The sequence below is a fragment of the Mytilus galloprovincialis genome, chromosome 9 (genome assembly GCF_965363235.1).
Source record: "Mytilus galloprovincialis chromosome 9, xbMytGall1.hap1.1, whole genome shotgun sequence".
Classification (NCBI taxonomy): Eukaryota; Metazoa; Mollusca; class Bivalvia; order Mytilida; family Mytilidae; genus Mytilus; species Mytilus galloprovincialis.
In genome coordinates, this window is record NC_134846.1 from 25,796,923 (window position 1) to 25,820,731 (window position 23,809).

Below are 23,809 nucleotides of genomic sequence, written 5' to 3' on the forward strand. Positions count from 1 at the left end.
AGGTGCAAATAAATGCAGTAGGTTTAAACATTTAAATAGGTACCAACATTCACCCTTTTCCGAAATAATAGTATAACATCACAACATAGCCTGTTGAATAAATGGTGGTAGATTCCGGTTATATAACATGCTTTTTGAGGATTTCTTGAACAAAATGTAATAACTACACAGAAAATAATTCTGATTTGTTTTTAAGTTCCTGTTTCTTGAATGGTGTAGGGGTTGGTATTTATTGTTGTTTATTCAAAGTTATTTACTGAGACATCACAAAATAATTATTCCCATATATGATAAATTATATTGTTTAAGATTTTGTCAGTTTAATAGCAACACATTTGTCTTAAGGAGAAGATAGGTATCTAGAGTAAAATATCTTCCAACTGCAATCTCTAGATTAGTTTTAAATTAGGAACAATATACTTTACAGACACACGGCTATCTCCTTTTCGATAACTCAATTAATTATGAGACGCGTGCATTTTCTCTTAAAATGGAAATGATAGAAAAACATAACCTATATAAGGTATAGTTACACCATGATTGATCGAGAGACGATTTTAATAATCATAAAAAGGAATACGTTTCTGTTTTATAATAAAATACAGTGTCGTATGAATAAAATATGACTATCAACACGAAGATGAATTAAGATAGATTTTTTCAAAGAACCAATATAAGTTCCTTTTTTGTTTGTTCCTGGAAATATTTTTCAACAAATGAGGAACAACAAAACAATTTTTGGGAATATATTTTTCTAAAACAAAGTTGTATCTTAATCAGCAAATATTTTATTTTCTTCTTTCAATATAAAAAAGAAGATGTGTTGTGATTGCAAATGGGACAATCGTTTACTCTTCACTAGAGACCAAATGAGATAGAAATAAACAACTAGTAGGTCAACGTACGATCTTAAACAAAGAGAAAAACCCATACCACATAGTCAGATATTAAAGGCTCAGAAATAACAATTATAAAACAATTCAAACGAGATAACTAACGTCCGAAAAATGAACAAAAAATCAAATATGTAACACAGCAACAAACGACAATCATTGAATTAAGTATGCAGGCTCAAGTTCTTGTGATGATTCTTTTGTCAGCCTCCAGTTGTTTGCAAAGTGCGTTTTTAATGAAAATTTATCTAGAATGTGTACACTGATGGACCATTTAAATGTACATGAGTAATTTACTAGTAGATTGATTTTGTCTATTGAAGGATTTACACTCTTGATATACATCATAACAACGGATTTTCTATACTTGAATACCAATATTAACGAAAATACCGAGCTCTACATGCGAGGAAGTTAATAAAAACCGCAAAAATCAAATTTTAGACTAATAAACAAACGAAAATAATTTTAAAAAAGGCTTCAAAGTCAGAACTTGCTACAGGTATTTTCTAAGAAATGTGAGTTAAATCTTGTTCAACAGTTGTATAGTGGTTAGCTTATCATCACCCTTGTATGACAGTTGTTTATAACTCCGTAATATTGTTAAAATTAAGGAAAATTTTATTCTCGGATGTCTTTTCCTGTAGCGTAGGTGCCAAAATTGGCGAAGAAAAACAAAAAGGAAAAACCTAAAACGACCGAAGTGAAACGGACAAAATTATAACAAAATATTGAAACAAAAAGAGACAGTCAACATAACACTTCAAGACAAATTTCTTTTAGAAAATATATCGACTTAATAATTGAATATTAGAAGACATTGAATTGTATAGTATATATATTTGTAACACACAAAGTAATGTACAAACCATTTTATCAAACAATAGTTAGCATTTTACAGTTATTATAGACATACAAAATACACGCTTATGAAAGGATGCCATAGATTTGTTTTTAAATACATGTATTCCAAATACTACAGTTTATTCTTTACTCAATTAGTCTTCTCTGTGAAAGAAACTGGAAACGAAAGCATTTCTTTGATGTTCTCGTCAAAATTTTAACCGATAAAAGAAATTCATATAGTCCAGTTACCAATTTGTCAAAATCACTAATTAACTTGACAAAAGATCATAAAAACAACCATCATTTTCTACATCATGTACACAATACACAAATTGTAAATGGTAAATTAATTTTATATCTCCTCATTCCTAAATGATCTTGGGTTTCCCTATCGAACATATCTCAATATCTCAATATCTCAGCATCGAGTTACACAAATATTAGCATTCATCATAGTCGTTGCTATTATGTCTTTTATCACGAACTAAGCCAGTTCCTGCATTTGCTGATTCATCTACATATTCAGTCATAGTCTGCATCATTGACCCATTCCTGAATTTCTCTGACATTGCAAAGGAGCGAACAGGATTTAAGCATGTCACATATTTTTTCTTTATCCTCTTACATGGCCGACATGGACAGAAACAAAACGCTTCAATAAATCCTGAACGAAATCTGAAATTGAAAGACATATGTTTTAAGATGGAAATTGTGCAATAAATTTTATATTTTGTAAAATGTATTCATTATCACCTTTACAAAATTAATGAAATTATTAAAACATTTGCTGCAAATTATAACATATACAAGGAAATGCATTTTGCAAAACGGATAAGTGCTATTTTCGAAAATATTGAAATATGCATTAGAGTTAAAACACGATTTCTGATAAAGAAATCATAAAATCTGTTCGAAATGAAATCAACATTGGAATATCAATTCTATCTTTAATTAGTCTTAGAAAAAGCCTTAACAACATAAAAAAATCGCCAATAATGTAAGATTATGAAATTATTATTCTGAGCTACATATTGCTATATAAACAATATTGTAAACGTTTCCAGGATTTTAAAAGTTTGAACCAAACGACATCTGAAACAACAATTAAAGCATCTTCATCGCAAAGACAATAAATAGAACTACCTCCAAATAGTATTTGGGTTTCAGTTAGGAAGTTCAACGTCCATTTTAAGAATATTTGTTTATTTGGTATTACATCCAGAAATACTCTTAACATTTTTATACACTAAACACGTTAGTCCATCTATCACGATACAGTGAATTCCAGTAGCGATTGAGGGACATTTTGAAAAAGACAGTAAAGTGAAATCATTCGATTTGTCCGTTACTGATTGAACTGAACCGAAGTGCGCAAAATGTGTGTATTGAAAGGTGGAATACATTTGTGTATTCTAGCAGGATAACAACCACGTTATCTATACCTATATAGACATATTCTTCTTAACTTTTCGACAAATTTCGACACTTTTATGTATACACGTTTTACAATAAATTGACTTTAAATTAATATTGGTGTCAGACGCATTTCTAATGATTCTTTCCAAGCGAGTTAAAAAAAAAAACAATAAGATACTGTCAACGAACATTGGTATCCCGCAAATCATAATGGATTCAAAAAAATACCTTTCATTCATCCAACAGTATATAATGGGGTTGTACATAGAGTTGCTCATTGCTATCCAATAAATCACCAGATATATTTGTTGTACGTTTTCGGACAACGTTATATCTGGAACAGATGATGCCAACAGAAAGTAGAGATGATATGGTAACCAGCAGACACCAAACACAATCACCACAAAAATCATCATTTTTACAACCTGCAAGAAAACAAATACACAATAGCTGTTTAAAAATTAAGGGCCGACAATATATCAAAACCATGTACAAAATGTATCTTTTGGCAAGGTGATACAGTCTTTTATACAAACCGGTTTTGTTTTTTTCATTTATTTAGAAAGTTAGTTTGAATTCCATGTTTTAGTTGCTTTATTATTGATTAATGATGACGGAAACACTAAACAAGAATCGAATTGATTTTGCAAGAATAAAAAAAACTATCATAACCATTTACCACATTAACGCTTTCTTTTTCATCATCAATTATACAATTAACAACCACATGCAACTCGAAAAAGATACTCAGGGTGTTCTAATTATTCTGACACGCAGTTGTATATGTGAAATTCAAATTAAAAAACAAGTATTTTTGACTATCACTAATTTAACTAAACAAGCAATTATAGATGTTAACCGATATTCAAAACATACGACCATATGGAGTCGGGTAGCGGACGATGCATGTATACAAGAACTGACGTTGCATACCCTCTCAAAGTCTTCTGTGCAATTGACTCGGTTTATTTTCTCCTGTTTATATATACCAAATCAATTAATAAAAATTTCAGATGAGACAACACTTCAGTTCTAAAACCAAAGACAACAAAATATGCCTTTCACGACGAAAACCTACACAGACACATCGTAATATTACACACGTTCATATTTGCTACTGTCAACATTGTGTAGTATTGATTGAAGACGTTCTGTTTCACAACTCTGATAAGATGGGGGCTTTGTAGTATAAGAAGATCATCCCTATTACAAAATGTTTTAACTTATCTATTTACACGAGAAACGAGACTTCAAACTGTACCAACGTCGTACATTTTTATAAATTTCTATAACCGTTCTCATATTAGATGTGCGAAAATATACCGATCATAAAATGACTTTAAACTTCTTTCCAGCTAAAATATAAGTGATAATACTACATAAATGACATTTAGAAATTACCCTTCGTTTGGACTGTATCCGGTCATACTGTAGTTGTGTATTTTCTCCAATCGCTCTATGACCCCACAATTCTTTACCAATTCTACTATAAGCTAAGATGAGTATAGCCATCGGTATCACATAAGATACAATTATGATTACTACATTATACCTTGAAAAATAAATAAAAAGTTGTTATCAAAATTGTAAACGGCTGAATCTACGGAGATTATTATCATGTGCAGTTTAAATTAAGACATAACTAAAAAAAATTTTTTACAAGTTTCAAATAAACACATCATAGATACCAGGATTAAAATGTTGTACTGTTACGAAACATAACAGTTTTCATGAAGTTTGCAGATTAAGCTGTGTGGAGGTGTAAAACGAACTTCAGTCGAAAGTAGATTATTTTTCTTTGATTAGATTTTATATTGTATTAAAGAGGATTTTTACTATGCATCTAAACCACATAAGTCATCTGTTTATTTTATATTTGTTAATGGAATATTGCATTTAATAATATTTATTATGAAACACTGTCGGTGTTTAATTAACCACATTATGTTATTTGTACTTGGTCCTTTGGTGTACAACAATTCTACGAAAACAGGTACAGTAAAACTTGTTTAAACCGAACCTCTTGGGGACTTTAGATCTTGTTCGGTTGTGGTTGATGTTCGGTTTTATCAGGTTAACATATCATAAAGTTTGATATGACTCGACTTAAGAACATGTTGGGTTTAGTCAGGTTTTCGGTTTATGCAGGATTCGGTAAAGTTAGGTTTCGCTGTATAGCATTGACAGTCAGACATATTCATGACTGAAAATCAAATTTAATACTGACCAGAAATCAATTTTGCTTTCCGCAGGTGTTCCATCTGACCATACAGGTCCACATGTTTTTTGTGTTATATTAGGGTATGTAATAAGTGTCCCATACATCAGGTTTGGCAAGGCTAGAGCTATAGATACTGTCCATATACATAAAATCGCAAGAACTACTCTTCGTGTTGGTCGTGGACGAAGTGGATGTATAATAGCCATGTACCTGAAACGACAATATATAATTAGAAAGTGAAAACTTATATTGCTATTAATTACTTGCGTCCAATGTGCTTTTCCTGATACCCTTTAACAAGGAACGCTAAAAGCCGAATGTGTAAAAACTAAGGATGTATAAGAACCTAAAAAGTTGAAGAGCTATATTACTCAAAAGGCCTATCAATAGTCATATGCGTATTTGCTGTAAATTGTTATCTTTAGTCGTACATGCTCTATATTTGTGTTTGTTGTGCATTACTGCCAAATATATTTCTTAACTAGATCTACAATTTATTTACTCTTGAAACCATACAGATAAAGTTTGCTTAGTGCACCTTAAATAATACTTCACATTTGTTCAAACTACTAGTAGTGTAATGCATAAACAATGTAGATAGAAATTCGTTTTAGATTATCCACAAAGAAGCTTAAGTTAAAATAAATGTCCTTCTTGCATTCATATTATTTGATGATAGTATATTAGTATATTATAATTCATTTTGTATCTTTTTAGATTACATTACCCTTATGGTTTGCTGAAATGAAAGGATGAGCTTATTATATTTCCAGATTTAACCCGAAGCAATGAAACAGCTATATCTAATTAAAGTTCTTTCAATAATGATCATGTTAATTAAATGATACTTAAAATTTTGATATATAGGATAATGCTGGCATTTGAAATACAGCATTTTGATATATCACTGAAATTAATCACAATGTACTTCCTAGATACTCAATCAAAACAAATACGAGCTGTATTTCAATGCCATCTGTACTATGGTTTTCAATAATTTGGCAGTGGTTATTTATACCTGCAGCTGCCAGATACATTTGAACATTGTATGAAAGTTCGACTAATTCATTTAAGAATCAAATCATCACCCTTTTCTTCCATTGTGTATATTCATAATACATTTTTTTGTTTTAGGTTTTCTTAAAATCACTCATTTGAATAGTCAACACTTGTGTATCATGCATTCTACCAAGGCGTGACATATATTTTTATTGTTGTTTGTTTTAGGCTGCAAAATGACTTTTTAAATTATGAATTTCGTCTTAAACTATAATTGCTACTTTAGTTTTATGTGTCTATGTCTAGGAGTACAGTTGAAAATATTCCTTTTAATCCATCAAGCTACAGAAAGGACTAGATAAAATACCAAAACCAATAATTTTGTCATTGCAACCATATTGTGTCGCAGTTCCCAATTCCCCGATTCATTTTTTACAGAGAGGTGTTGCAAGATGACAAAAGTTAAAGTCAAGTGGGATTTTTATTTTTACATATAAATCAAATCTCCAAAAATAAATGGTTTATGGATGCATCCAATCACCTTGCAACCACGTGCACTAAGTACATACCATTAGTAGCAAATTCTCAAAAATTAAAGGAAAGGAGGCAACGTATTCATACAACGGTCAATCACGGAGTTTGTTCGAAATGCTACAAATCACGTGCTATCTTGCTAAACATGAATAATATTGTTAATGTATTTTTACAGTTGTCATCAATGAATTTATCAATGTTTCTCTCTATGTTTCGTTGCTTTAGTGTCGTCGGTTACTGTTATGATAAAGTCATCATACTTTTGCATCTTTTTTATCAACAATAAATTAGTTTATCAATTTCAGCAGGCATTGTCATTGTAGGATCTTGTAACTCTACGAGAAGAAAGATCACGTACGCCCGTGTACTTTAAATACCTTCTTTTTATCTATAAAGGCAATACACGAAAAGTTCATGCTTATCATTAAAGTAACCACATATAATTTGACAATTGTTAAAACACGTGTTAAACAGTTCTACGAGGAAACAACATAAGTCATTGCATTTCAGATAAACATTACCTTAAATATTTCAGGAACATTTCTTAAGTTGCAATTGTTTTGGCATAGGTATGCGGGAAGACCCGTACATTGTGATCTTTAATGTAGGGACGTGTTTGCGGGTGAACTGATTAACGATGAAAGATTGAGCTGTAAATGGCATCAAGATCCTTGTTGCGCCAGTCCTAAGTCAGGAATCTGATGTACAGAAGTTGTCGGTTTGTTTATGTAATTTAAAAATTCCAAAGATCTTTTATAGTACATACAATCTAACTCTCTTTCATCTTGTAACAGTATTAAAACATTTGACTTTTCTACTCTTTACACAAGTATTCCACATTCCAAACTAAAAGACAAATTGAAAGAGTTGGTATTAATTTGCTTCATAAAAAAGAATGGCCAACGTAGATACAAGTATCTTGTCTTAGGGAGGGATAAATCATACTTTGTAAAGAATCACTCTGATTCAAACAAAAAATTCTCTGAAACCGATATTATCAAGATGCTTGATTTCTTGATTGACAACATATTTGTAACGTTCGGAGGACGTGTTTTTCAACAGACTGTCGGCATTCCAATGGGAACAAACTGTGCCCCTCTACTTGCCGACTTGTTTCTTTATTATTATGAGGCTGACTTCATGCAGGAACTTCTTAGGAAGAAAGATAAGAAGTTAGCAATATCCTTTAACTCTACTTTCCGCTATATAGATGACGTTCTTTCACTAAACAATTCAAAATTTGGTGACTATGTGGAACGCATCTATCCCATCGAATTGGAGATAAAGGATACTACAGATACAGTTAAGTCGGCTTCATATCTTGACTTACATCTAGAAATTGACAATGAGGGTCGGTTGAAAACAAAACTTTACGACAAAAGAGATGATTTCAGCTTTCCAATTGTGAACTTTCCATTTCTAAGTAGCAACATTCCAGCAGCACCTGCATACGGGGTATATATCTCCAAATTGATACGATATTCCCGTGCTTGCATTTCCTATCATGATTTTCTTGATAGAGGGTTACTGCTCACAAGGAAGCTATTAAACCAAGAGTTCCAAATGGTGAAGTTGAAATCATCCCTTCGTAAATTTTACGGACGCCCTCACGAGTTGGTTGACCGTTATGGAATAACCGTTTCACAAATGATATCGGATATGTTCCTTACGTCGTAACTACAATCCCCTTCCCTTTCATGAATGTGACCTACCGAATTAGACTATTTACCGGATTTGTAATCACATAAGCAACACGACGGGTGCCACATGTGGAACAGGATCTGCTTACCCTTCCGGAGCACCTGGGATCACCCCTAGTTTTTGGTTGGGTTCTTGTTGTTTATTCTTTAGTTTTCTATGTTGTGTCATGTGTACTATTGTTTTTCTGTTTGTCTTTTTCATTTTTAGCCATCGCGTTGTCAGTTTGTTTTAGATTTATGAGTTTGACTATCCCTTTGGTATCTTTCGTCCCTCTTTTATACATGATTCTCGTATCTCGTTTTTTTTTTAAATATAGATAAGACTGTTGGTTTTCCTGTTTGAATTGTTTTACACTTGTAATTCAGGGTCCTTTATAGCCAAGGCTCCATGTTGAAGGCCGTACCTTAACATATAATTGTTTACTTTTATAAATTGTTATTTGGTTGGAGAGTTGTCTCATTGACACTCACACCACATCTTCCTATACCTATTATATATAGGAGTACAGTTGAAAATGTTCATAACATCCACCAAACTACAAAAAGGACTAGATAAAATACCTAAACAAATAATTTGCAACCATATCGTGTCACAGTTCCCAATCCCGATCCTAATTGTGTTCATTTTGTCAACAGAGAGGTGTTGCAATATGACAAAAGTTAAAGTCATGTGAGTTTTTTAACATATAAATCAAATCTCCAAAACTAAATTGTTTATGCATGTATCCAATCTTCGGTAAGGGTCTTAATATTACCAAAAACTACCAATGTCATTTGGTAAAATAGCATGTCGACGTTTGAATTAACAACTTGATTTTGGACATTTTTAAAATGTATGGAAATATTGAATATTTTTTTTTCCAATAAAAGAGCGACTTATTTCATTATAGGGGCACAAGCTGTCACATTCATGTTCACCGATTTGACTTAAATTCTCATATTTGTTTTATAACAATGTAAAACAATTATCTAAAATAAACAATTTACAGAGCATGGTCTTGATAACATGTAGCTTCGTTTCGTGTGTATTTAACGTTTAGACGTCATCTAGTAACTATCGAGTTGACCTCCAATGGCCATATTAGGTATATAAACATAAATATAGATATAAATAGATTAAGCTTATTATACATGTTATATATATAACTCGTGCAATTATATTTTTCTAGGTCTCTTTAACTTCATATTATAGATTTAAAATATACACGTTAACCATCGTTTTTATAATTATACGGATGATTCTTTTGTGGATCGATTCGGTCAATCAAATGATTTACCTTGGTTTCACTTTTAATGTTGACATTATTTTCCTTTAAATAAAAATGTAAACAAAACACGCATGCAGCATGTGTTATTCTTTTTAGCTAAGGGGTTAAATTGAAGTTTACATGAATACGGATTCAATGAGATCTAATTATTCACTTGCAAGGGAATAATTTATCATCAATGCTTTTTATCATATTTTGACAAAATTGAACCATACTGTCTCCTTAAAACGAATTATTATTTTCACTATTTCACTTTCATTATTGATTGAACAAAAAAAATCATTTTTTATATTTTTTTTTCTATATCTCGTATCTAGTGCCCCTTTAACTCAAGTGGGCTTTTGTTTTTCACTTTTTAACAAATTAAGTACATAAGATCAGCAAAAATGTCTCTAAAAAATAAACGGAAGATGGCAAAACATTCATTAATCCCTTGATAAAACGGTTAAACACAGAGTTTTTCTGTGCGAAATGCTACAAATCATATATTATCTTTCTAAACATGAAAAATATTGTTAATGTATTTTTACAGGCATTTGTCATCAATGGATTCATCAATGTTTTTCTCTATATTGCATTGTTTTAGTGTCGTCGGTTACTGATTAAGTCATCATACTTTTTCAACTTTCTTATCAACAATAATTTATCGACTTTACGCTTTACACTTTATTGAAAAGCACTTTACGCCCATATGGGCCAATGGCTTAAAACATTATACATAATATACAGTTAACATATAGAAAACAATGAAAATAAACAATGCAGACACTTTGAACTACAATCCTTGTCTTTCTTTAAATCAAAATATATATATATTGATTTGGGAAGAACAAAAAATTTGAGAGGTCTTGTAACTCTACGAGAAGAGAGTCTATGTACTACAGTGTACTTTCAGTACCTTCTTTTAATCAATAAAGCCAATGTATGAAACGTTCGTGCTTATCATTCACATAACAACATATAATTTGACAATCTTCAAACACTTCTTCGAGGAAACAATATACTTGACTGTGTTTTGGATAAATGGTCATTTACTTTAAATATTTCAGGAACATCTCTTTTACTTACTTGCTATGCATCGACATAGGTTTCCTCTTTCTTCATTTTAAAGTAAAATCACAAAAATACTGAACTCAAAGGAAAATTCAAAAAGGAAAGTCCCCAATCAAATGGCAAAATCAAAAGTTCAAACACATCAAACGAATGTATAACAACTGTCATATTCCTGACTTGGTACAGGCATTTTCTTATGTAGAAAATGGTTGATTGAACCTGGTTGTATAGCTAGCTAAACCTCTCACTTGTATGACAGTCGCATCAAATCCAATTATATTGTCACCGATGCGTGAACAAACAAACAGACACAATAGGTAAAAATGTCAAAAATAGGGGTACATATTTCTCTACAACTACATTTAGTGCCAATTTGCATTTTACTTTCCTAGGCTTGCATCCCAGCGAAGGTTTTTTTTTTTGCTTATATCAGATGTCTAGGGTTACCACGTTGTACGAACACTATAAATTATGTTATTCGGGATACTCACAAGGAATATGGTCTCATATTCCGTGTCAGTTTTTAATATCCATCGACCGATTAGGCAAAGGTGATATAGGGCACTGACACGAAATGTGAGCCCATATCTCCTGTGAACCTCAAAGACTAATTATATAAAACTGTGGAGCGTCCTGATTTCAACTTTGTTAACCATTTAGATATTCCTGTTTGTTCACATGGTATATAAGCCAATAAAATTGCTGGGTCAGTTACATTTAGAATAATTCATTCCAGTCTAAGACTATCATACATGTATATGATTGCGTTATAGCTGAACTGATTATAACACATATAATGAAATGTAAATCGAAAAACAAAGAGTAATTAAAATATCTTTGTTCAATGGTTGATTGAAATTGACTGACAATTACTATAGTATCAACCAGAATACTGAGTTAAATTTGGCGACAGTGGGCTAGTTATAAAAAGTAAAATCACAAAAATACTGAACTCCGGGGAAAATTCAAAATGGAAAGTCCCTAATCAAATGGCAAAATCAAAATGACAAAACACATAGAACGAATGGACAATAACTGCTATATTCCTGAATAAGGAATAGTCAGCAGAAAAGCAGACTACCACATGAACAAAAGAAAAAAGACAAATATAAGACCAACAGTATTCCCCAAGTGCCTTTCACACAGAAAAATATACTTGACCAATGTTTTATTTCACCATTATGTTCTTGTGTTTTGATTTTAGCATAACAATATTGGGACAAAATACCATGAAATTATATTCTTTAACAATTGTTTTCTGTTCTGATTGCAATACACAACAAAATATTGTTCAAAGAAACAATTTTGAATCTCAACAGATACAAATGTAGTAAGCATTCATATCTAGATCATTCCCCTTTGAACATTAATTATGTAAATTCTGTTCTTAATTTTGTAATCAGCATCATAATTGATTACACTCTAGATGATTTACTTTCATGTTAATCTCTTCCTGACGGTTGTTTTCAACACATTTTGTTCAGTACCCATTAAAAGTGAAAGAGTGATCAATCACGCCTGTTATATATTACCTAACACTTTTATCAGTAGTTATAAAAACACAAAACCCGTTAATGACCCCACTGATAAGAAATTAAGTGAAATTCGTGTGAAGTCAAAAGCTAAATTCGTAAGTTGCCACCGTTGAATAATCGCCTATTGTCATAGTCATCATCAGCTAATGTACTTAGAATATTGACGACATGCTGGTAAAAAGAAGTATAGATTACAGAACAATTATCCCTGAATAATGTACAATGTATGTCACAGCATAATAGTTTTCAAACCGTCTTCCAAATATTAACAGTATACACATTTTTATCACAACTTTACATGAATACTATGAATATGTAGAAAACCCTCCAAAGACACAATTCTTTAAAACAAAGGTTAGTTTTTCTCAACATAAGGTTCACCAGAATTGTTTATCTTAATTATTCGTGTGGTATTTGTAATGATATTGTACGGTACATGTATGTGTTGATCTCTTTGCTAAAAGCCGTAAGCTATAATCCTTGACCTTGACCTTTGTCAAATTGTCTAAATTCCATAAAGAGTTAATGTAACAAAATGATTGTTCCTGCGTGACATTTGTTCCGCCGGAACAATTTTCATAGGAAATATGTTCCACTAGAACTTATGTCACAGAAAATATGTTCCAACACTATAAAAATTTTTCCGGAACTAATTTTTTAACCAAGTGTGAAATAAGTTCCGGAACAAAAATCACAGCACCATGAGTTTTGTTCCAATATTAAAATTAAAAAAAAAATAAGTGAAATAAGTTCCTGTGATATTAGTTTTGAACGAAGGTATTTTATAGAAACTATCGAACCTATTTCACAGAAAATAAGTACTGTGCTTGCATGGGGTACATTTGTAATTGAAGGCATGACTGCAGGATGAAGATAAGAAATAAAAGGGATGATCATGTATCATAATTTATATCTATTATGTTTTTATCGTTTATGTGGTATTCGACCTCCTTGTTTCCTGTTGATCTGTCATGGGTGTTCTAATCATACATGTTCTTAGCTATGGTCATTGCACAGTTTAAAAAGAGTGTGTATTTTGTTTCTTGATGTCTTTTGATATAATTGATCAGTCACTTTGTCTTTTTCAAAAAAAGTACAAATGTTCATCTTTAACTATAATACTTTTTTTCGGAATGACTTTTATTATTATTTCTTATTCTACTCTTTCCTGGTTCATAAGCGTCATTTTAAGTATTGTTAATTGAGTATGATTGGTATTTTGTTTTACTCCACATGTATATTTACACATTTTTTATTTATCCCATTATCAATATAATACATGTTTTTTATATTGACTTTAAACCCTCTGATTACAAGTGCTCAGTATATAAGATAACTTGTTTAACCAGTGGAACATATTTCACAGGCATGGAAATTTTTTCATCAGGTAAGGAACAAATCTCATAAATCCAGAATTTATTTCACCAGGTAAGGAACAAATCTCACAAACATAGAACTTATTTCACTAGGTAAGGAACAAATGTCACCAACCCAGAACCTATTTCACCATGTAAAGTGTGGAACTTATTTCATAGAGATGGAACAAATTATATAGAAATTGTCTGCATGTGGAAAAACTTCTCCCAGAACATATTTCCTGTGAAATTAGTTCCACTGGAAATTTTTTTGCAGGAACAAATTTTGGCTCACATTAACCTATGCTTTGCTTCAGGGGAAGTGCAGCGGAAGGGGACACTTCGTAATCACAAAATAAAATCGAAAAGATGTGCATTCAAAATTGATTGGAGCAGGATTAAGGGTAGATAATTTATGCTTACTCAGGAAAACGTTAAAATGTTAATGATGACACTAGTTTTCCACTGCAATAGACCAATGGCGACCCTGGAAGTGTTGTTTTATATAGTTTAACTTAAAGGGAGCATTGTCCTTCTTCTGGAACGAGACATCAGTTCAACTGTACAGTACCGATTTCAACCGGATGTAGCTATGCATACGAGTACATTTCTTACTCAGCTCAAAGAACGACTTCTGTTTGGAAAGTTCAACCCTAACACAGAGAAAACGACCAATTTCTAATCATGGGCTACTCTGGTGAATATGGTTTGATCTGTCTGATGCCTGATAACATATATTTGCCCTCCTCCCCTTCCCAAGTCCTGTGTGTTCATATCATTCGATGTCTCTGATTCATCTAATACATAGCTGGAGAACGTGTATATTTATATTAATAAGTCGTGTTTCAAACCATGTAGATAAATAATAAGTGTTTTTAGATTGCTCAAATTGATCATTTAAAAAGAATCAGTGATCATAAAAATTTAAGGAGAGACATTCTTACCAAAACCGTTATTTATCAGACTGAGGTAAAGTGTTGCGTTTCAAGATACACTGCTACAAAATGTGTCTGTTTAAATTGTGTAAATTATCAAATGTTTAAAGATAAAAATTGACAAATATTTGTAAAATTTACTATCCTGCATCAAAATTGATCTTAAAATCCATGTATTACACAGACCTTTTTTTTGTTTTATGGATATTATAGATGATTTATTGGAAATCTTGAATATTCATTATGTAAACTCTTTGATATTGAAACTCCATAAAGTTTTCAGTCACTTGAATTCGATCCTGTGAGTAAAACAAATCCAAGTGAAATTGGCCATTACCATAATCAGAGGCGCTGACAGCAATTATTTTTAAGCATTAATGCGCAACTTGATAACAATCCAATTATATTATTTTTTATGTAAATGCATAACTGCACTGCTGTCTTATGTGTCTGCTATATTTCAATGTCATTTTAATTGGTGATCTCTTCTTCTTTCTTAATAGATTTTAAATTAAGAGCTGCACAGTTTACGTAAAAAATTACGAACCCTTTGAACTAAAATGCAGAGGAATTCCTCTTGAGAATTTATCAACGCTCAAATATTACATCTTTTATCTGATAATTCTTGATGATAATGCACTTGCTTCACATTTCATGAAATATGCTTTTATTAAAAGAAATTACTCCTTACAAATTCGACATACCATCATAAAATTATACACGTGTAACACGTGTAACGCAAATTATGAAAATACAACTTTTTTTCTTCCATGTACGTTTTAATAGAAGAAACGCACTTTAAGAAAATCAAAGACGATATTTTTACGAGACAATCATTATGGTTTATGTTATGCGTTGTTAGCATGTTTCTAATAAAGATTTATTGTTATGAATTTATAATGCATATTTTTGGCCAATTTATAACAGTTTATTATTTAAGTGCCTGCACTGTATGGCACAAAATTTATATATTCTAAAAACCGGTAGCTATAATAAATTACCACAAACAAATAATTGTATGAAAAATTATCTTGCACCTCTCTTAATTCAAGGTGAAAATGGATAATCACTTTTAAAATGGAACCAATTTAAACGAGTGGTACCCTTGCAAGTATTGATCATAGTTCCGTAAACTTATTCATATAGATTATTCATTTAAAACACAACTATTTTTGGATGCATATTATCGAAGTGATGCATATCCAAACATGAAACAAAACCATCGTTTTATTGTTTTTTATGACACTGCTTTAATTTCAGTTGCAGCTATTTGTAGTTTCAATATATAGAAATATCTCGTGACTACACTTTCCTGTTTTCAAAATGGAAATATAACTATTTTTGAGCATACGACTTAAAAATACCTGTATAGATTCCGCTTCAATTTATTTTCAAAGGTATTACTAAACATATCCCTGTAATCATTACAGACAAATAGCTAAAAAAAACGTTATCTTCAACACCTGAATTGGAATCGCAGTTCTATCCTACTGATGTTTATATACTTTTTATACTGGAATAATGTTCTAGACAATATATGAAAAGAGAAAAGGACACACAGACTTTGATAATGACAGAACTATATTTACCATTCACGAGTCCAAAGACTCCATGACTGTACATTGTTAAATGAAAAGAATGCAAATCGGGAATGTGTCACAGACAAAGGGACAACAACACAACCAAAAAATAAAAAAACCCAGCCGATGGCCACCAATGGGTCTTCAACACAGCAAGTAAATCACGCATGCGGAGGCGGACTTCAGCTGGCCCTAAACAAAATTGTGTACTAGTTTAGTAAAAACGCTCTTGAATATATATATCAACAAAAACTTTAATTAACACAAAAAGTTGCCGACACTGCATTAATTTTCGTACAAAAAATATATTATTGTTCCAACAACTTCCTTACAGCATTACAATTACTTTCATTAAAGAAAAGCACAATATTGACTTCTCGAAATGAAATTAGTCCCTAACAATACACTTGGAAACTACTTATACCTCAAGAAAGTACTTAAGACAGAAATACTGTTGAATCGCCATTCTGTATTGTCATTGTTTGACATTTCTGTCAATAACTATAATGCTGATGATCAAATCATTTATTAGATATTCAAAGTGGACAAGATTGATAACAAAATACGGTCAAATTGGGTCTTCAACGCTGAGAGAAAATACCGCGCCCGGAGGCGTGCTTCGGCTCTTTCCAGTAAACAATTATAATATAACTAGATTTATTAAGATATGCTATGAGTGCCACCGAGACAACTCTCCATCCATGTCACAATTTATCAAAGTAAACCATTATAGATCGAAGTACAGTCTTCAACATGGAACATTGGCTCGAACCGCACAGCAAGCTATAAAGGGCCCAATAATTTACTAGTGTAAAACCATTGAAATGGGAAAACCAACGGTCTTATCTATATACGAGAAACACTTATGAATTACACTTGTTTCCTGAATTACGTCGCATTCCTTTCAACATATTTTAAACATTTGTTTTTAACACAGTTAGTGTTCTTTTTTTCGGACTAGTTGGTGCTTCCCGAACGACCTGTTGTAAATATCTAATATCTCTATTCTGGACGACAATAAATAATACAATATGTCGGTTTTGCAAGGTATGTCAGCCGGAATGAAGGGCGAGATTTTCAAATTGCTGTTAGAAAATAAGGGTATGCTGTAAGATGGCATCCTATTGCTTTGAACCAGGTCACTTATTGACTTAAAGAGAGTATCGACTTGTTAAAAAGAAAGTGAAACCGACGCTATACTTGCAGGAGGCATCGGCTTTAAATTCCCCATTACAACCAAACATTGGTACATGTAAGCAATTATAATTCCCGTGTAGCCAAAAGTATCAATTTTCTTACCATCTTCAAACGTTTAGCATATTTCAAAACTTTTGGGGGAAATAAAACAAAAATAATTATGAAACCGATGGACCTAAAGAAAAAAAGAAAAACAAAAGTACAAAAAAAAAAACGCTACACAAAACTCGAAAGATCATTGTGTAACACCTACATCACAAACATTATTTGAAACTAAATCTGAGATGTATAATTTCTATACAAATTGTTGCTTTTAAATCTGAAACTCATGCAGAGAATCATATATTATTTAAAGAAACACAGTATGAATGTTGTAATATCGTATCTTAATTGAAATGTATAAGTCTATACTAGAGCGAAATATCATACTGACTTTAATATCGTTTGAAGCAAGGATAAAACCCTATTAATGCCGAATGAAATTAAAGTCTTAAAAGATCTTGAAGTCTTAATTTCATATGCCAACACACAAGTTTTCGAATCGTTAAGATAGTTGATAATTTTAATGTGGTATACATGTAGCTTGTACTTGTGTTTTCGTTATTTGTTACATGTATCAAAGAATTAAGAAATTATTTTTGTAGTGATTGTGTCGGTATCTTTTTTTCCACTGATTAATATTTTAAAGCTTGGGGTTGAGATTTCAAAAAAATATTTATAACACACCATTTGTTGTACATATACTAGTCCGTAGTACGGAACTGGTTATATCGGTGTTTATTTTGGTGTTTCTCTGTTAATAGTAAATGTTGTGTTGACAGATGTTTAAAAGAGGAGCAAAAGATACCAGAGGGACATTTAAACTCATAGATAGAAAAAAAAAACTGACAATGCCATGGTTAAGAATAAAAAGACATACATACAATAGTACAAAGACACTATTAGAAAACTAAAGACTAAGCAACTCGAATCCCATCAAAACTGGGAGTGATATCAGGTGCCCCGGAGGGGTAAGCAAATCCTGCTCCACATGTGGCACCCGTCGTGTTGCTTGTGTTATTACAAACCCGGGAAAAGTCTCATATATCTCAACTTTTATAGACTCTTCAGGTGATCGAGAGCTTGACATGTTATATAGACACTTTTCTATGGTTGAAATCTTTGACTTTATAACCTTTGTCGCAAGAGATTACTGTAATATTAATGTATACCCCGAAATATTCATAGACATCAACATCTATATTCAAAACAGAATGATCAATTTCAAAATCAAAAAATGCCAAATTATCAATAAACTCAACATTGATACCAGGATTGAAATTTCATATTCCAAAAGTGTGGTCTGATATTACCAATAATGAAAGTAATTGTTTTCAGAAAGAATCGTTTTTTTTCTCTCGGTTTTCTCTGCCTACGCTTAACTTTATAATAAAAATAGTATTTTTAAATGTGTGTCATTATCTTTTGTAAAAAAGTCATTTGATCAGAATTTTCTTTTGGTATTCCAGAATCAGAATTTCCCAATAGTCTACCAGAATTAGAAAATGAGATTGATAACCCAAATGTGTGTTACCAACTAAATGATTAATCTAGCGGCAAAGGAGGCTTGAAACATCTGGCCCTATCAACTTTATAAAATAAGAAAATATTAATAACTATGATTGCAAGTGAGACATGATCACTCCATCAGAGACTAAGTGACGTCAAATTATTTAATTGTTGGTTGCTTAACGCCCAGTGACAAATATTTCTTGCATATTTATGACGAGAACACATTAATAAGACATGCATTAGGAGGGTCTGTAATTGAGACAGACCTGGATGAAGGTGAGGGACATTTAGTCTGCCTCTAAGTTATATATATGATGAAACTTACTTATTAAAATGCTTCTGATAAGGTGATTGCATGATGTGTACAATATCAATTAATACTTTGTAGAACCACAAACAGTATGAGAGCAAATTAAAGGTATATGTTCTATTAATACTTATTTGAAATGTCATTTAATTTCGTGATGAACAAATTTACCTTTCAAATCATTCATAATAAAAAAAAAACTTTATATCTCATTATATTCAAGAATGGAATTTATATCTCTACTTGGCAGTAAAATGCACATTTAATGAACTGAAAAAGATACTAGTATTAGACGAAAACCATTGAAGTTGAAACTATTGCTTAATGAACTCGGAAATAACTTACAAACATAATAAAGGCCATAGCCATTATTGATGGCTTGTTTCAGTGAGCATATTAAGATGTGACATAGGACTGGTCAAAATAACGAGATTTTTTTGTCTTAATGAAGTGTTTTTGTTCTGACCAAATGGCTAAATTTTCAATCAATGGTCGGATATTGCTGATATTTCTAGGAACGTTTTACATCCTTGAAAATAAGTCTTATTCTATACATTCAAGATAAAATCTGATAATTATTGACCAATTTCGTAGGAAAAAATCAGACTAAGCATGTCCATAGGGCAGTCACCGCAGTAGGGACGCCGTAATCGCTGTGAGAACCGGTTTATTGTAGGGGTTAAGAATAACTCTGGTGTCGGGAGGATTATAAATTGGTGTTTAGGAATTAAAGAAATAATGTTTCAGACTAAATCTCATCATTTGGATTTTCAAATATATTTAAAAAACAGTATAATTTTCTAACAGCTTTAACAAACGACTGAAGATTGTTACAATTATTGCAAAGAAGTAAAGTAAATAGATATATATATATTTATCATAGATCTATAATTTTGAAACATAATTGTCATTTTAAATCGAACAATTGATACATGTACATGTATACAGATATTTTGTATACGAATTATGTATTTTTTATTTATTTTACTGTTTATATACTATTAGATTTGTGTAGTGTATCGCTTATCATAACGATCCCGAGTGAAGAAATCGTGTTGACTATTATCAATACATGTACATCATATATTTATAAACCTCTGGTCGGGATTTTCAATAAAATATGTTGCAATTACAAATGTACGATACGCCCAATTGATATGCAAGTTCTTTAAAATAGGAGGCAAAAAGGTGACTCTTTGGTTAAATGTCCACTTTTTGCAATGGAATTAACAATTAATGAATTATCTTTTGCTACAATCAAATTATTTCTCTAAAAGTGTCTACTTGATGTGAAGTAACTAACAATAAACAGCAATTAATCATGTTCTTGGAAGTTTAATGGAAACATTGCTACTATGTGAACACAAATGTTTTGGTTTGCTTTAAGTCAAACAAAAATTCAATTATCTTTATTATTTCAGCAATAGAGCCCTGACAAGTGTGAGCAGTTATTCTGGAATAAACTCTAGCAGTAATCCGTATACCATCATTGTGTAAAAGTATCTTAATTTTCTTGTCACTTAATTTTTTTAACGTTTTTTTTTTCTGAGATAACTATAAAATTAGAGGTAGTAACATCAATGTTTTCTTTGAATTTTCCACTTTTCTGATTTTTGTCAAAACCGATGGAAGAAAAATGACCAAAAAAAATGTATGTTAAAAATTTAATTGTCTATTAGTTTGCTGTTCAATGCTTACCTATAATAAAGGGTTATTGAATGAATATTGTCCCGAATAGAATTTTATATTGCACGAGCTTGCGAGTGCAATATATGTTCTACGTGGGACAATATTCACCAATATTCATGCAATAACCCTTTTATTGTATAGCAATATAACATTTGAAAGTAAAAATTGGTTTAAACTAAAATTTGTTGTTGATGACGTCATGAATTTTGAAGATTTATTGCATTAGTGCAATATTGGAATTTATTGCACGCTAACTTTTGGTTACTTTCTGTGGAAAATATTATAGTTGGAAAATATTTATGTAAAATTCGACATATTTAAGAACATTTGAGTATCCCGATCGAGTCGTTATAGCTCACATTTTTGACAGTGATAGCTATGCGTTTTTTAAAGCAGTTTAATTTGTTACTGGCTTGTTTCTGTGCATATCACTCGTGCTCGACAAACACGTTCTGTATTTATAAAATAATCGGTTTATAAAATCGAAACAGATTTGGCAATGAAATTAAACCGGTATAGGAAATACAAAATAGTCCTAGTTCAATTGAACGTATCATTTTGTATTAAATATAAATCTTGTTTTGTTCCCTATAGCGCTTTGTAAAAGTGTATAATAAATTATATTTACATATGTCAAAATTATGAATTGTGTGAAAAATACTTTACTGTTAAGAAATAACATACCTATCTATTGCGATTGCCATAAGTGTCAGTACGCTTGCAACTACTGTACAGATAGATATAAACATAGTAAATTTGCACCATACATTCCCGTACCACCAATCCTGATACATGAGAAAAGTTGAAGTGAACAATGTGTTCAGAATTGAAATCAAAGCATCAGCTACTGCTAAGTTGACCAAGAAATAATTAGTCACTGTCCTCATACGTTTGTGGGCCAACACTATCCATATTACAACTAAATTGCCAACTGCTGCCACCAAAATGAGTATTATAAATGCCGTTATGAAGAGAAATTGTTGCCACCACGGAAGCCAAAACATATTTCCGTACTCAGTGTGGTTCAACATTGCTTCGTTAGTGATATTAGCCATAGTTTGTTCAAGTTCGTTCACGGAGGTTGCTGGATTAAAACTTTAAAATAGAAGTTTCTGCATTTCTTGTGATACTATACACATGTGTGGCTTCTGGCTTACTTTCCAATAAACGTTCGGTAGACGCACTGTTGACGGAAAATATTATTATAGTTTTTAAGTCTAATATTATTTCCTTCAGTCAAATGTTATGTAAAATATGTTGAATAATATATAAATAAATGCCTTAAGAAGGAATAACGTGTTTTAAATCTAAATTCGTGTGTTCATGCTGAAGAGGTAATATTTTCTAATTTCTTCTCTCAATATATAATAAATGTATCTTTTTCACTCGTCTTCCAATTAGCAAACATCTGTAGCGCTGTATCTTATATACTAAACACGCTAATTAAGCGTTACTTATCTATGAATATTGAGAAACAAATTAAAATACCTCCAGCGACAGTAAAATACAATTGAAATGGTAATAGAAAGTCTTCACAGCAGAGCATTAGCTTATAAAACCACTTGCTAGTTTGAGCAGATTGATTGTTTCGTTTCACAGATTTACCAATCAGATAGAAGGGTTTCATATACTGATAAGAATTAGCATCCAAAACGATAATGCGTTCATCATTTGGTTAAAGATCAACTGATTTCGACTAATAGATCCATTGATCACTACTATAATTGATCACGAGGTAAAGATTGATATACATGGTTTTTTGTATAATATTCCATTAAGTCAGAAATGCATTAGTCATATGTATATTGTTATTAAATATATATTATTGCCTTTATTTGTATTTTTGAGGGAAAATTAATTTTCTATTAGAATCATATACACTCCTATATTTCTATTTAAGAGATCTTCCTAATATGCGAAAAATAACATATTTGTATTTTCTGAATCACATATTTAAAATCAAAGAATTTTCTCACCTCATTAAGAAAAGTCGGAAAGTTTAGCAGATTCAATGTGTGCATGCGTATCAGCTTTAATCTGTATTTAATTAATTTTTTAGGTTACCATGTAACATAATGTCTACAAGTCAAATTGGAACGTTCAATCGATGTTTACCTCATTTTATTCAAAAGCCGGACTAAGCTGAGCAGGTAATTGGATTTTTATCTGTGTTGCGGAGCAGCATTCCTATAATTGCTGTTTTGTGTGCGAGTATAATGTACAATTGATTTGAGTGGACCGGACCTTCTTGGGTTGAAGTAATAAAACTTTGCTCAGTGCTCGGAGCACAAAAATCGTTCTCGAAACATGAAATCAAGCATTTTGATTGGTAGACATTGGAGTATGAGTACAAAAAAAACCGACTCGAAAGTTTATGACTTCAAGGCAGCTAGCCAGATCCGGAAAAATCCCCGTTTTTGGTTTTAGAATTTTGTCATATTGTGGAACTCTTCAATATTTCAAACTGACTTGACCTAGTGTAATATGAATATTGACTTAAAGAGAGGAGGAAGATGTCAAAGGACATTGATACTACAATCAATGACAAACTGAGAACGCCATGACTCCAACCCCGTAAAACAATGAAAAGACCAACAACAGTCTACAACACAATACATAGACAAAATAAGACTGAGAAACACGAAACCCATATAAATCTAGGGATATCTCAGGTGCTCCAAACTTATAAGCAGATCCTTCTCTGCAATGTGGCACCAGTCATGTTGCTCA

At 31.5% G+C, this 23,809-nt stretch overlaps 1 protein-coding gene across 1 annotated transcript; it reads right to left on the reverse strand.

Moving 5' to 3' along the window:
* Positions 1-1,713: 1,713 nt before the first annotated feature.
* Positions 1,714-22,739, reverse strand: LOC143044702 (tachykinin-like peptides receptor 99D). The gene is made up of 5 exons (XM_076216785.1): positions 21,764-22,739; positions 5,383-5,586; positions 4,557-4,707; positions 3,384-3,580; positions 1,714-2,414 (listed from the first exon to the last, which is right to left on the reverse strand). Exons 1-5 carry the CDS (start codon positions 22,132-22,134, stop codon positions 2,180-2,182), a joined length of 1,158 nt encoding a protein of 385 aa, XP_076072900.1. The 5' UTR covers positions 22,135-22,739; the 3' UTR covers positions 1,714-2,179.
* Positions 22,740-23,809: the final 1,070 nt, after the last annotated feature.

Bases quoted from the DNA above. Each gene is read 5' to 3' on its own strand.
- LOC143044702 (XM_076216785.1), bottom strand. From the start codon at position 22,134: ATGGCTAATATCACTAACGAAGCAATGTTGAACCACACTGAGTACGGA. The intron at 5,587-21,763 runs GTATGTTATTTC...TTGTCGTTTCAG, and splicing joins ATGGCAATCGCAATAGATAG to GTACATGGCTATTATACATC. The intron at 2,415-3,383 runs GTATTTTTTTGA...TTTCAATTTCAG, and splicing joins TACTGTTGGATGAATGAAAG to ATTTCGTTCAGGATTTATTG.